The sequence below is a fragment of the Hyposmocoma kahamanoa genome, unplaced genomic scaffold (genome assembly GCF_003589595.1).
Source record: "Hyposmocoma kahamanoa isolate Upper Pololo Valley unplaced genomic scaffold, ASM358959v1 99702, whole genome shotgun sequence".
NCBI lineage: Eukaryota > Metazoa > Arthropoda > Insecta > Lepidoptera > Cosmopterigidae > Hyposmocoma > Hyposmocoma kahamanoa.
The window spans coordinates 2004098-2020186 of record NW_020656001.1 but is presented as its reverse complement, the minus strand read 5'-3'; the positions used below and the strand labels follow the sequence as shown (position 1 = coordinate 2020186).

The window sequence follows — 16089 nt, the reverse complement described above, 5'->3', positions numbered from 1 at the left end:
GTCTAGTTTTGACACTTGTTTTTAAATTATTTTGACACTAGTTTTGTTAGACAGTTGTTTTAATAGTAGCCATTGACCTACATTGTAGCGAAATATTTTTTTAGATGTCAAAATTATTTGAATAATGAACATAATTTTTCTGTTAAGCACTTAAATATTTCCCGAAAACTAAACGTCTTTTCCAGACCTTGTTGGGAATTTCGATTTACAAAACCGGGGGAAACGTTTTCTTCGATGATAACACTATTTTTGTATTCTATCGTCCGGATTCGCTCTAGGCCTTTTAGAGGGAAAAGTGTCGTTTTTATTTTGACTTTCAATTATTTTGTGAAATCTAGTTTAAAGTGGAATAGGATAGCGCTATTGTGCCTTAATCGAAGATTAAAACGCGAAATTATACGAATCTCGAGCTAAAATACCCGTATCGGCCCGTTCTAAGGAATCCCGAGTCAATCCAATCACGCCGCCTCAAATTGCCTATCCTCTTTGTGGTGGCCATATTTACAGAAATATAATTAAACGTTTATGTTTTCGGCTGAAGGTCTTTGTTTCCATGGCCAGAAATAATTTGAAAAAAAAATTCTATCGTACAATAACAACTTTTTGAAAAGTTGTACCTAGTTGAACTAATTGGAATATTTGTGTCCGATTAGTCCAACTGATTGAACTTATAGTTGTACTAAGTGGAATATAGGACAACAATTCAAGATGGCTCGAATTGTGTCTGGGAGTATATTAAAGGTTCGTGTGTACCCTATCACACAGCGTTACAAACTTATGTTCTGTTTTACGACAATTTGTAATCAAAATCTGCTGACTTTATTAAAGTAAGTAAGTGTGCTATGACAATTTTGGAGTGGTTTCTGGGTCAGGATCAGGATAGTACTGCAGCAAATCTGCTACTGGTGCCTCTTGATCTTCATAAAAATCACAAGCCAACAAATACTCTCGTTTGGAATAGTCGTCTCCTTTACAGAACATGTCACCTGAAATGAGTGGGTAGATACAGTTAAAATTTCAGCAGAAAGCAGGTTTACAACAAATGTCAATATTGTACTATACACTATACTCATACCCTCTATGTCCATGACTTGAACAGGTTTTCTTGATTCTAGGGCGCCAACGCAATAATGTTCTTCAGTCAGGTCAGGATGCCAATACATAATAGCATCCCTGCAAGACGTTCCAGCGATAGGGAGTAGAATTCTATCCTGTTAAAATAATTAATTTTTTCATCACACGTCATCGTAAACAGTGCTATGACATGCAGGCAAAGACGACCGTAATGTCCTAAATTATGCCCACAGGCTTCTTTTACTCATATTATGGTTTTTTGCATCAAGTTTAAGCAAAAAGTTTCTATGATCGACGAATGTGACCGTATATTTTCAACGACATACATATAAATACTTTCGCAAAAATTTAAGTATGAAATTTGCAATTATTCTTCAATTATTTCACGGTTTTATTAAATTTATGTTGCGAATTTTAATTTAAAGTTATTCAATTTTATATCATTTCGTAAGAAGCACTATCGAAGACATTTTGTAATTAAATCCACGAAAGAAAGTACTTTCAGTTATGGCTGGCGCGTTAGTGCCTTTGCCTTTTCCAATGGAAAAAACCAAAAAAACAAAAAACCCGCCATTTGCAAAATCCGTAAATGTTGTGTTGTGAACGATGTGAAGCGGATTCGCTCTGGGCCTTTTGGAGGGAAAAGTGTCGTTTAATTTTGACTTTCAATTATTTTGTGAAATCTAGTTTAAAGTGGAATAGGATAGTGCTATTGTGCCTTAATCGAAGATTAAAACGCGAAATTATACGAATCTCGAATTAAAATACCTGTATCAGCCTGTTTTAAGGAATCCTGAGTCAAACCAATCACGCCGCCTCAAATTGCCTATCCTCTTTGTGGCGGCCATATTTACAGAAACATAATTAAACGAAGACATGGCTCAAAGGACTTGTATCCAAGCCAAAGTTATTAATAAAATGTGTAGGAATATTTATTCATACAAGATTTGTAAGTCAATGCATACAAGAAACAAAAGTATCGTTGTATCTATTTCCACACAAATGTGATGAAAAACATTGTATGTAGCACGGGAGGTCAACATTACAAATCTCGAAACATAAAGCCCTCAGCTTCCGGCTTCGGGCTTCTAACAAACTCTCGATAGTAATTTTTATTTACCACCCTGCTATCTGTCGCACCAAAAAAGTCCGATTTTTTATTAACTACGTACCTTACACAAGATCTTGTTATTAACAATTGGTTCCTTAACTTCACCCGTGCAGAAGAACTTCCTCTTTTTTCTCACGATGACTGTACTTATTTCCAACACTGTTTTGATACTATTGCCCTTTTCACCATTTATGGCTTCTAGCTCTCTTAATCCTCTGGTCTGGGTTTCTCTACTGTTCAGTTGCTTCATGTGATCTGCTAATCTGTACATTGCATTGACAAACTCGTCGATGGGTCCTAAAATTACAAAAACATTTAAAAAAATCTTATAATCAATGTACGACTGAATAATGAAAATTAAGTAAATTTTACCTGTCCCAAAGGAGCCACCATCGAGGTAGTTCAAGAATTGATAAAATCTTAAAGCCTCGTCAGATTCCATTTCGTCCATAACGGGTCTCTGTTGACCAACTTTAGATGAGTAAATGAAATAATTAAAGCTAGAGGGCTGTCATTTAACTGCCTCCGTGGTCGAACGGTTACCATGCCGGACTGCCACGCAAAGGCCCCAGGTTCGATTCCCAGGCCGGGAGACATTTGTGTAGCCTACATCTATTTCTGTCGTGAGTTTCAGTTCAATTTGTGGTCGTCTATGTGTTTCCATGGCACCCGCGACACAGGGTTTCCCCAGTGCGGGGCTATGTTGAGTGTGTGCGTTATTATTATTATTGTCATAAAAGCAATTAAATTTGTGTAATGCAATTAAGTAACGATCAATATATCATATAAATACTTACAAATTTCCCACTCCATGCTCCCACATCAGAATACAAAGAATTTACTCTACTCGGCATCCAATCCAGTGATGAGCGTGTAACCAAAATTGGATGCTGAAACAAACGTATAAAGGTTTTCGAATATAGAGTAAATACAAAATACTATACAAACAGGGATTCTTGTAGTTCTTGCTGATCCGTACTGTTACAGTTACCCGCCAATTGCTCTTATGAGATAATATTGAAAAAATAACATTTTAGCGTTCTAACCAGAGATTTAGTGTGGACATGTTCAAATTGAACCAGGAGAAGCAGTCCTAAAAGTTTTAAAACCGACATTGCGGCAGTTGCTGAAATGGTTGGTTGTTAACGGAATTTGCAGTTATACGTTTAAAATCTTTGTTTTTATTTTTATTGCTTCGTTAGCAAGTTTTTTTATAGGTCATTAATATTGGTTCTGATTGTACTTATACTTTGTAACGATCTAGTTTGTGGTATGTAGTTAGTTATACAAATACAATGCAATACAAAGTTAAGAAAACTCTTGCATCGTAATTTTCCGAAAAATTTTAAATAGATAGTAGATAGATAGATGTGAATTTTTTTCAGAAAAATGGAAAGAATTGGAAAAAATTGGAAAATATAATTCGAAGGTTTATATTAGAATGTTCTTCATCTAAAAATATTTTTTGAATTTTTATTTAGCATGAATTAAAAAGCAATAGCTCAAAGCAAGTTAGAGAAAATCTTGAAAATCGAGATTTAAAATGATTGAAAAACAGAAAAAGTAATGATAGGTAAAAAAATACAGGAAAAATATTCCGAAAAATATTTATTTTTCTGGTAAAATTATCAAAATCGAAATTTTTCCATAACCCAGCATTACTTACTTAATGATGAACGCTAGAATGAATGATTCAACAATTGACTTCCATCAAAAAAAGGATAAATGTGAATGGCCCATATTTATGCTCATTGGATCCGTCAGTCTATCAGCTCAGCACCTGCAGCAAGGTTACAGAATCCCTCCTGCATCTCATGATATACAATCACTATGTATCCGGGCCGCTAAAAAAATTACCAAAGTCATCTTGAATGACAGCCGATAAATGTCAAAAAATTGCAATAGATGCCATCCGTTCTTCGTCTGTCATTGTCTAATTATTGAATATGTTAGCTTACGTTTTCCATTTAATTAAAAAATAGGTCGAAAGCGTATTTGTGGATTGATATTATTAATTTTATTGTGATCAGTATTTTGTAATTACATAAAATATGCACTGACCATTTATGGAACACAGTGTTTGTTATTATTTTACGTATTGTGCGAGTTAAAGTTTTGGAATGCGAATCTATTATTGGTGATTAGAAAAACGAGATTGCATCGTATGTTGTCGTTGCAAAAACGTAATAATGTCTCTTAATTTAGAGGTGTGTATGCAATTCTGTTGTTCATAACTCGGTGGCATTATATTGCACTGAAACGGGGAATTTTATTCACGTCGCTTAACACTCATCAATTGGTAAAAACGAGGGGCGTTACACGAACTTAATACTTCATATTAATCTGGTGCACTATCTTTTCTATTAATATTGCTTGTCATTTACAGTATTCATACATTATGGTCATAATATTGATGTATTTCAGACTCCTTGTATGGAAACTTGTTAACAAAGTATATTTATGGTAATTAAACGTAGTTAGTTGATTCTTCGTATCCTTACTTAATCTTTTTACGTCAGTGATCAACATGGAGCGCTTCCCATTGAAGTCTTCTGGGTCTAAAATGAATACTACTTATCAGTCTGTGTATAAAATGGTAAGTAGGTGTTTATTATCTCACACACATGCATTATGTACTTTATTTACCATTGTTCCATTTAATTTTATATCTTTTTATTATTATTATCATGGTATATCAACAGGTGAAGAACTAAAGCAGTACTACTTTTACTAATAACTAAGCCATTTTCAAGGGATAAAAGTTGTCAGTTCTCAGTAATAACAGTCATTTTAAGGCATATCAATAGAAAATAATAAAACTTCATTATATAAATGAGTAATTGCATAATGGCATCACTCCTGAATAGAATTATAAAAGACAAATTGTCACAGCAAAGAATCATTGTAAAACATGGAAGGTGTTGAGTGCAAATTTTTTTAGTTAACTTCTGTATTTTATGATAGAATGATAGAGACATAAGCTAGCTCTCAAAGTGTGGAATGAGTAGATGCATGCAATAGATACTGAGATAATTGTGCACTGAGTTGTGTGCAGTAACATGTTTACATAACTTTGACTTAATTATTATTATTTCATTAATGGCGGCCACTAGGCATGGAACAGTGTCAGTTTCGATGAATGCAGTTAGTTAATGTTGATCAAGAATGCAAATGTTAAGGCAGCACCCAGGTATTTCATTTTGGATGAACCTCATCAAAGAATTGTTGTTGTGGAGAATATACCTGAAGTGAAAAAAACAATAGACTAAAGCGTAATATTATTAGAGCATATAAAATCACACGAAATGTTAGTAAAGGGAGGCAACACATAAAGAAGAAGGGATTTAATGGTAATAGGACAGGGAGCACAGGAAGGGAGGAGGTCATACAAGGAGGAAGTCAACTTAGGACATTCAAAGAAAATATATGATCAAGGTTATTATTATTATCTTGTTTATGGTGGCCACTAGGTTTGTGCCAGCATCAGATTTATAAGAATAATATAAAAATTATGGCGATCATTGCCAGAGTCAGTATTCATTACTGTTTTACAATTCTCATTTATTAAGGGTATATTCACACGAAGATGTGTGTCAAAATGACCTTCTTCTATATAATGTTATTGTATTTATGAAAATTTGACTTTTCACAAGTACATCATTTTGACAATGAAATACCACAATGATGCACTTCATTACAGTCAGTTATTGTAATAAAAAAACTTTACAGCCCAGTAAAGTTTTGAATACATTTGATAAAAAGATTTTGTTTCTCTATTGATAATTTATAACAACAATTTATAAAGATTGTTGTAATTACACATTTTAGTGACGTTTTCTGCTAACTGACTCACCATTATTTAGCAGAGCTTGAAACCTCCTTTAAAAAAAACCAAGTTTTGATCATGTATATGTTAATTTACCAGTTATTTGGACGACAATTTTTAAAGCGCGCGAACCAGTACTGAACCTAAATAAACCAGTTTATCTCGAGCCTCACGGACGCCGTTGAATCTATTTTCTTTCATTCACTCTCATATATGCTGTGTTTGATTAAGAAAGAGCATAAAACAGGGGGCGCTTTAATTTCCTCCTTGACAATCGACACGTGGGATGAAACAAAACAAGTAAATTTGTAACAACAGACGATAAATATCGTATTTTTTGTCGGTCAACATATTATGTGATCAGACAAAATCGAGTAAATGTCGATTGTCACAAGATGGCACCTTTACATTTTTTGCGGCCGCACTCTCGCTCCTTTCTCAGGCAAGTCACATGAAGACATGTAACGAGAGAGAGAGAAAAATGTAAAGTCGCACGAAGGTTTATATTATAGCGCGCAACTGTTGATTTCATTAACAGATTGAAAGAGTGTTTTCGTCGACTCTAAAATTGAACTTCGACACACGCTACTCCGACAATTATGTTACATCGACATGATTTTACTCAGACATTACGATACTCCGACAATATATTACTTCGACATTACTTTACTCAGACACTACGCTACTCCGACATCACAGACGAGATGTTTCTTAAATAAACCTTGAGAACTCTGATAAGAAAAATCATTATTACAAACCCATATTGGAAATGGTTTCTTATTATATATCGATCAGACGAGTCGTGTGTTGTCGAAGTAGCGTAGTCTCCGAGTAAATTCATGTCGATGTAACGTACTGTCAGAGTGGCGTAGTGTCTAAGTAAGTAATGTCGAAGTAATATATTGTCGGAGTAGCGTGTGTCGAAGTTCAATTTTAGAGTAGTTTTCGTCGCCGTGTAACCACGCCATTGGGAGTGCGATGTGCAGTACTTTACTCGGTTTACCATTCATTATTCTCAAGGCACTTGTTGACCTTAATATTATGAGAACCTATAACTATTTTTTCAGATCTGAATCGCGTGTATTTGTTTTTTCAAACAAACAAAGGTTTCGGAACCTTTAGAAGTACCATAGTCACGGCTGACTGTCGGCTGTGACGTAAATAAATACAACCATGATTTAGACCCGAAAACGTAGTTTCATTTCCTATTTGTAACAATAGTGAAAACCTAAGAAATCTATATGAGTAGAACTAAGCTACGGTCGCGTTTTATACCGATTTTATTAGCATAAGAGCTCTTTGTGAAAGAGGTCCAGGGAAATCCTGGCGAGCACTAACGGGAGCATTACTGCGTTCCGGTTTTGAAGGGTAAGGGTGCTGGTGGAATTACAAAACAATGAGACTTGTCAAGTCTCAGGGTGACGGGCTCAACGACATTCCCCCACAGAACTTCTCAGAACTTTGCGATTTGAAGCTCTTAGTGGCACGGCAATTGTTATGGGATCTTACCGCCTGACACACAATTGTTCTTCCGTCATAAAAAAAATACCCTCTAACGCTTTTAAGATATTTTAAATCAGAATGACTGTCGATAATTGACAAACTAAAATGAAGTACACTCAATATTAAGAGTATGCAACTTCAAATGGCTTTAGTTGATCCCGCGTAACAACGAAAAAATATATAGGTAGTAAAATTGGGGATAGACACTCATTACCATACGGTTACGATTCCTAAAAAAAAAAATCATGATACATAAAATTACAAAGTTACCTCTAAAGTTTACGTTAGATAGATCAAACATGAACGCTGTAAGGGCATAGCAACGTCAATCCTAAATTCTAAATAAATCTAAATTTGAATTTAAATTTATTCGATAAAATAAACAATTACACAAAATACAAATTATTACTAATCGTCTACAGTAGCAAGCTCATTATAGTAGTTTATCGTCAAGTTATTTAGAATTTTATAATTTCATTTAATTTCTCAATTTCAAAATTTATTATTATACATATATACCTACACATTAATAATTGTACATTTATGTGTTACAGCAATTTTAATTAGATGGTAACAATTATTTAGATGACAATAACAATTTCTTATCCATTTCATTTTATTTATTCACTTATTAACTGCACGGTTGCAAACGCTACATCAAGCATAGGTACATAGAAAAACGTATGGACCCTGCAGGGCACGGCAATATAGGAATGAGGCAGAACCACGCTACAGAAATTTATCGTCTAGATATTGCTGCAATGTATAGTAGTTTTTATTAGTAAGAATCTTTTTTAAATTATTAATGAATATGTTTGTTTTATTTTCTTGTTCTATGTGCTCAAGCAGTTTGTTGTATATTTTTATTGACATTGTATATGGGCTCGAGTTATGCAATTCCAATTTTGATACCGGTACTACAAGATTATTTCCGTATCTTGTTGTATGGCGTCGGGGTTCATCTTTCAATTTAGTGTAAAATTGTGAGTACTTTTTACAAATTGCAAATTTCCAAAATGTAAATTGATGTTAGAGTTAAGATTTTGTATTTTCTAAAGAATGGTTCACAGCTCTCTGTTCTCGGAATATTTGCTAGTATACTAATGCAGTTTTTTTGTTTAATAAAGAGGTCGTTTACAGTTGCACTATTTCCTCACATAATGATGCCGTATTCCGTACTCCGAGTAAATTAAATGCATTGACGGTTTCTATTTTTGTTTGATTATATGAAAAATTAATATTTAGTGATGGTTTTTGATATGGTTTCGTTTGTAAAAAAATTGATTCTGAAATAAAGCGAGTGTCGCTCCTGCCGCTCGACCCAAGCAATATGAACCGTATTAATAATGCTTAAAATTTGGTTTCGCGCTGGTAGTATCGACTCTTAAATAAAAGAAACACGGAGTCGTAAGTCTGTTAACAAGTAGTCCAAGAATTGAATCCTGTTTGTTAAGCCTGTTGCCGCCGCATGTGTCACATCAGCCACAGACGTGTGACTTAACGATCCACTATGAAGTGCATACATAAATCAAGCGAAAATCCACAAGTTTTACATACGATCACAACACCACGACTTATAAGTTACCTACTCAATCTAATGTTACCGAACGTGAGTGATGAGAGAAACTCAAATTAACCGATTTATATTGTTTGTAGCAAAAGAAACTTGTAAAAAGTTGGTCTTATAAAAATTGATATATCGATTTTCACAATCTGAACCCCAATTATTTTGTTTGAGGTAGACCTTAAACTATTTCATAAATTTTAAACGGTTTGCGAGCTCTGTAGGGTTAGCATGACAGGGGGCGATTTGCGCGAGATACCACTATTTCCGCATAGAGAATTGCAATATATCGCACGCTTTATGTCACTCTCGCGCAAGTAGGTTGGCTGTTTTTTTGAAATCGAGTAATTGTCGATGCTCGATCGATCGGCTCTCGTTCCTTTCGTAAAACATGCGTTGATTTGAAAAAAAATAACTTTAATGTAATATTCATTTGAAGTTATCAAATAACTATACGATCACACCCTGTAGAGGTTGAGTAGATTTCATTTGTTTAAAACGGTCCGTGAATTCTACCAGCAGAATTTTCAAAATAGATGCCGGATATGATATACATTTTTTTTCCTGGCACTTCGTGATGTAGTTTTGTATTCCAAAAACGGGGAAACTTAATCTGTAACAAATCAATAACTAGTTACAGAATTGAATGTCCCGACATTTCCAATATTGTACAAGTTAGAGCACATTAAGGTTGACACTTTCGAGTTTGGATTCGGCGGTTAAGGGTTTTCTTGACGTGGCAAGCAGGAAAAAAGGAAGTTTTTTTTTATGATAACAACAAGTGACTGGACGGGACGAACTTGTCGTGCGCCTGGTGGTAAGCGACACACCTATCCATAAATGTGGCTGTGCCGCTAAGATCTGAGGGGCACTGTCACTGCGCTCATCACCCTGAAATATAAGTTGCAAAGTCCCATGTGACAGCACCCTTAGGGAGTCATCAAACTTATTAAAGCGGAATCGCTTTGATACGATCGTGTTTAACCACCCTTGTCGCAATAAGAGACCCTCCACACTAGCGTATTTCAAGCGTCAGCATTGGGCGACTGCGGAATAGTGCCGAACTTTGGGTATACGCTGTGGCCGCTGTACGTGCGTTGGCAAGACGCTAACTCTCAAAAGACGCTAGTGTGGGGGTCTCTTAGCCGATTTGCCGTTGACGCTCTAAACCCGGGGCCCTCTTGAAGCACGAAATCTGTTAATGACCTACGGAACTAATCTCGAATGCCATCAACGAAAAGACGGTCCCATTCGAAACTTAAATCACCTTGTCATGCATTCCTAGTTCTAGCTCAGATCGAAACTCAAGTCTTTAGGTCATACATAGTGGGAAAACGGCGGTAATTACGAATTTCGTGCTGAATGAAAAGTATAATAGGATTATATCAAAAAGGATATGCTGCGGCTGCTCACGCACAACAACTTTCCTAATAACTTAACCCCAATTTATCCAAGTCTTGGATTCGTAAGTCTCCTTCCATGATATGGTCTTCGTTATGCGACAGTTGGAATATTTCAAGATGTTTTTTATCTTGTTTACTATTGTCAGGACATTTATCTGTCAGGCTAAAATTTCGATGTGTAGATACTTAAGTCATAGTAATATAATAATAAGATCGGGGTTTTGATTTCGCCCCAGGGGGTCAATCCTCAAACAAAATCATATAATTTAGAAAACAATTCATAAGCCCGCCACCCAGTGCTTGCAAAATGATAGACGATAACTGTAATGTGCCGAGCACACCGTGTCGGCCACGATACTCTATAGTATTGATTTTTGCTACCCCCTCGCCTCCATCTTTGTTTCATTGCAATACGCCGAGCCGTTTTCAGTTAGTGTATCACTACTCTCTCTCAAGTTCCAAGTGGTGTTTTAAATTCGTATTCCATTATCATATTGCTCACACAAACCTATCGATAAAGATCGTGTATTTGTGAATCACCTTTATGGTCCCAGTGAAGTATAAACTAGGTGTGCTTTGTTACATTTTGTGATATCGCGAATGAAAATATTATTGTTAAAAAATTAAAGTGTTGCTTTAGACGTGGTTCAATTTGTGAATGCAAGTATTGTGTAAAGAAATTACATACATCACGTGAATGTGTTCACGTTGTGTGTGCCACCTGCTTCCAATGACACCGCGTATATTAATATAAATTTAATGGCCCCGCGTAACCTTATCTTAGTTTATCTTTACGACAGTCTTTGAAACTTAACTTACAGCACAAACGGCAAAGTCCATGGGATTAAAAAAAAAACGAAATTTATTAAAATAATTACACTTATTTCAATGAACGAGTTGCTGTCATCAAACTTTTTACCTATGTTATCTACTGTATGTTCCACGTAATTGGGTTCCATATTGCATGCCTTGAAATTGCACTTATTCTATGCGTGTACAGCATGATATCCACATGAAACGTAAGGACGAATTGAAGGAATATTAACTGATAAGTAGTTATAATAAAGATATACGAATTATAAACGCAGGAAATAAGAAATTGCTACGAGGCTAATTATTTCCCTGTCTCATTAAAAATAAATTATTTTTTTCTCACAGGGGACGAATTCCAGTAATGGGCGAGGGGTGCACTCTACAAGCGAAGATGATATGGTGGACATAACTCCAGTGGCCGCGCTACAGCAGGCTGGAGACAGCACCCCCACGCACCACGGCACATTTCAACTCTATGAACATAGTGGCCGAAACTCAGCTGCCAGTGCCAATTGTAAGTACACATTTATTTTAATTACACTTTTCAAATAAAGTTCTGAATTCACCTCAAGGCTTTTTTTTACATGTTTATAATTCTAGCAAATGTTAAGATTACGTTCCAAAACTAGACCCGGACATTACACCTAAATTATAATGATACTTATTGTTTTTTTTTTCAAGCATACATCGCTCAATACTTCAGTTCTTCCACCGGTAAGGGTCAGGAATTATTTGATAGCGTTTCCATTCTCTGTGTACATGATTCCCTAACCGCTCATATGTTTCTAATTTGTGTATACTTGAAATACGTACATACCGCATAGTTATACTCCGTCCTACTATTTATTTAACGTTTGACGTATGTTCTTCTTTTTTATTTATTAGTGGCTTGTTCTGTGTCGCACAATTCCGCCAATGTCACGTAGGTTGCCTCTACACGGGAAGAGTGGATTTATTTTTAATATAATTTTGACACTTACTGCTGTCTGTGAGTCTCGAAGCGGGTTTATCTAAAACAAAGCACACCGTTGCAACATCACAGGACAACACAAATAGCCTAAGTAAATCAGGGTTGTTAGTAAATATTTTAGATAAATTAATGAATTTTGGTTGTACATGGTTATAAAAAGAAGTTAAAAATAAAATTGGGATAGACAAAAAAAATCCAATACCTCCTGGACTCTTTTATTTTTAATTTTAGTGGAGGGATGAGCTCTTTAGGTCCGATATTTATCGAGTCAACATATAACGTAACAAAGTTTATTCAAGTTGATAAATTTTCGTACATACCTGTCTTATAAATTATAAATAATACTAATAAAGTCTTGTTTATTATAATGAATCATCGGATTATTCTCCATATGAACGGGAATCATCATTTGATCCTTATTAACATTAATTATTAATTCTTGAGTAGGTACACAAATTGTCAAACGCTACATCACAATCTCAAACAGGAATTATTTCTTTTTTGATTCCGGTCACATTCACTATTAAAACTTCTTCATAAATAAAATCGATTGTTATAAAAAAATCGAATCAGAAACGCATTATGACTTCACTAATTGATTATATTATAGAATTCGAGCTGTCAAAAGTTAAATAAATGGGTGGATGGAGTTACAGTATATTAGCTTTTTGGATTCCTAGGATTAAAAAAAAATTACCTTCAATAGTACAGTGGAAGTACATTGATATCTACACTTAACACTTACATCCTAATTATTATTTTATCGTTACATTCAATTTGTTCTTTTCTCCCTGTATATTTACGTTGTAATATTAAGACTTCTGTATAATTTAAAGCAAGCTGTGTTTCACCTTTAAACAGCGGTGCATCTAGGTAAACACCCTTACCAATATAAAATGTATATGTATCGATGTAACAATTGCTGATGAACATCAATAAAAAGTAATAAAAAAAATATTCACATTATTAGAGAAAAGATTCCTACAGTGAATTGATAAGGTTTTCCTACATTTGATTTATTTATCCGGTAGCTTACAAGTGATTGCAGTGTAACTTCTCAAAGGGCGCTTCTCGGAATGCATTTGTTTTTGACCAGTTGTGATTAGTCCACATGTCGCAACTCCCATCAGCCTAGCATATCATAACTTGCACTAATTTACATCAACAACGCTTTCATTTGTTTTTAACAAAAGGAACGCCAGCGCTTTTTATTGCGACAATGCGTAGTTTCTCATACAAAATGCCTGACTGTTTTGTCCGACGAAGTAAGCAGACCACCGCCAAGTTCCCTTGCCACTGTAAAATACTGCCGACTGCGCTATTATCTCATTTACTCTTATGGAAAAAATGGCAAATCAAGTCGGTTGAGATTGAGTTATGAGGGAGATAAAAGTAATTAGTCAATCATAGGTGCAAGTAAGCAAATTAGATTGTCTCGTCTCTCGTGTGCACGCGCTAATATCATATATCATATTATGGCTTTAATAGCATAGACTCTTTGACGAATTTTCTGGTCAAATCTTCTCCAATCCAACTTCTCCCTTGAGAGTATTCAATATTCGCCACTGATGACTGGTTTTAAATTGCGTCACGCATAACGTGACTATTTGTTGTGAAGAGTGTTTTTCTCTCAGAGCGGGACTAATAAAATATAGTTCCGAAACAATTAATGACAAAAAATATACAAAAATAACCAAAATTGTTTTATGAATCAAAATTTAAAAAAATAACTAATCTTGTTTATTGTTATGTGTGTTCTATTTTGTGATAGCGGAACACTTTTAAGCATTTTAGGGGCAGCGGGACACGAAGCCTAATAGTGTGAGTGTCCCGCTCAAAGCGTGACATATATAGGTCACGTTAGTCATGCAGATCGTCGAAGTTCTAGATGAAATGAGACTGTGATTGATGATAATAAAATAATTTGTATTTGCAATGATTATCAAAAATTAAATATCGTACAACGCACAAATATGCACTATCGATCAAAAGCGTTATCTTGTTGTACAGTTTTCGATTGATTAGATATCCTTCAGTGAGTGTCTGGACTTTCAAGAGGTCGCAAGTTTGGTGGTAGTTTGTGCTCAAAATTATTTTACCAGAACATTTTTAATTATGGCGGCTGTTGTAGAGAACAACGAATCCGAACCGCTTGTGCCTACGGTAGATGTAGGTATAACTTGTTTTTTGTAAACTTTCTAGTGATATTGCTTTATAAGAGAATGGGAAACTAACGTTTTGCGGTGTAGCCACAATAGTTCGAGACTCCTTATCAAGTCATTAACATACAAAGGTGGGAATTTGAAAGGTCGTAAGGGACATTTTGTTGCAAGGGACATTTTTCATTTCAAAATTCGATACATCAGCAAAATTGTTACCCTTATATCGACGATGGAAATTTAAATAGTCTGAAGCGACATTTCCCCTTCCGACGCAATGTCCCGGGCGACATTTAAATATTCCACCATACAATCTGGAAGCAGCGAAACGAGATCTACAACTTATAAGCAGTTTTTGTAATATCTTATTAAAATTAGCGTAATTGAGATTTTTTTTAAGTGACAAAGTGATAATCTCGATTTTTACCGAAATGTAAATGCGTTAGATATGACGAGGGCAGAGTTACAGTGCCATTTAAATCGTTATATCGCAAGGACCTGTGTAGGGGCACTGGTACTGCTTGGCGGCAGAAAAAAGGATGGTGGCAGTACGAAATCTTTCACACGCAGATCTTCAGCTCCTAAATTTCATTGCACTAGGCCCCTAGGGATGTGGTACATAAAAAAGTGTCACGTCGACGCCTCAGATGACCTCTACTAATTTCGAGTGACATATTTCGCACGAAAGCACGTGATGTTGTCGTCACAAGCGATTACGTTGCTTGCAGGTTCAAGGTGATGCTTCGTACAACTCGTTTTTATTTTCTGTTCAAAACGAATTTCCTCGTTTTCTGCTCAAAATAACGAATAATTTAATTTACAATAATTACGAGTATGTGTCAATATTCATACGACTTAATAGATAAACGGTTCCTATCGCTTTATCTAAACGTTAATCCACACCTTTATGCAAACGACTGATGTTCCATAAAACACCGTGATATGTAATTTAACTTCACCTATTTCTTAAAAATACTACATTTAAAAGTTTATTACGAATATTACATACGGACAATATGAGACAGACTTTACCTGCGTAGATTTCTGCTGTGTTTACGGTAAGAATAGTAAGTCTATAATGTATTTCAAACATATTTACTGTTAACATTGTGAGCACGGCAGATTTACGCACTTTCAGAGATGATTTATTGCATGAAATAAATTCCCAAAAAAACTCAAATAGTGAGTTCTACTATGCGCATCACAAACTGTTCGATTTCGCAGGGTAGCGTGCTGGGATGTGTGCTCATTTTGATATACGTAAACGACTTGCCGTATACGTTGAATCTTTATGTGTTATGTTCGCCGATGACATATTATTACTGTTTAAATGTCAAAATAATAGCCAGAGATGGGGGGCGACAATAGATAATTTTAAATCGGTGAATAGTTGGCTGACTGAACATAATCTCGAAGTTAATCTCAAAATAACTAGAATTATACAATTCCGACCTTACCAAAAGGAAAACCTTGACCTAAAATTAGTAACAACACGCTTAAATCTTGAAGGAGTTAGTAAATTTGACCTATTAGGAACCGACCGATTAGAACGATAGACTCACACTTCAACTGGAAAAATCACATTGAAAAACTTAAAACAATTCGCATATGAATGCACTAGCTGTTCTAAAACCTAATTCTGACTTTAAAGCAGCACTGACCGCCT

At 35.2% G+C, this 16089-nt stretch overlaps 2 protein-coding genes across 4 annotated transcripts in view; one reads left to right on the top strand and one right to left on the bottom strand.

Annotated features, from left to right (window-relative positions):
- Nucleotides 1–533: 533 nt before the first annotated feature.
- On the bottom strand, nucleotides 534–3334 carry LOC113239229. The gene is made up of 6 exons (XM_026476139.1): nucleotides 3232–3334; nucleotides 2983–3075; nucleotides 2558–2645; nucleotides 2247–2482; nucleotides 1076–1211; nucleotides 534–986 (listed from the first exon to the last, which is right to left on the bottom strand). The coding sequence occupies exons 1-6, from the start codon at nucleotides 3298–3300 to the stop codon at nucleotides 841–843; spliced, it is 768 nt and encodes a 255-aa protein (XP_026331924.1). The 5' UTR covers nucleotides 3301–3334; the 3' UTR covers nucleotides 534–840.
- A 1378-nt stretch (nucleotides 3335–4712) lies between these two features.
- Nucleotides 4713–16089, top strand: part of LOC113239205 (H(+)/Cl(-) exchange transporter 5) — a 35403-nt gene continuing 24026 nt past the window's right edge. Inside the window, exons 1-3 of one of the 3 annotated variants that reach the window (XM_026476097.1) lie at nucleotides 4713–4781; nucleotides 11640–11808; nucleotides 11976–12008. In XM_026476097.1, the coding sequence (XP_026331882.1) occupies nucleotides 4713–4781; nucleotides 11640–11808; nucleotides 11976–12008 (271 nt within the window). Of the gene's footprint in view, nucleotides 4782–11026; nucleotides 11051–11639; nucleotides 11809–11975; nucleotides 12009–16089 lie in introns of those variants that run through there. The other 2 variants (XM_026476099.1, XM_026476098.1) reach the window with 2 other exon arrangements.

Excerpts from the sequence above, each read along its gene's own strand:
- LOC113239229 (XM_026476139.1), bottom strand. The coding sequence starts at position 3,300 with ATGTCGGTTTTAAAACTTTTAGGACTGCTTCTCCTGGTTCAATTTGAA. Across the intron at positions 3,076-3,231 it reads ATGTCCACACTAAATCTCTG|CATCCAATTTTGGTTACACG; the intron begins GTTAGAACGCTA and ends CGTTTGTTTCAG. Across the intron at positions 987-1,075 it reads TCAAGTCATGGACATAGAGG|GTGACATGTTCTGTAAAGGA; the intron begins GTATGAGTATAG and ends CACTCATTTCAG.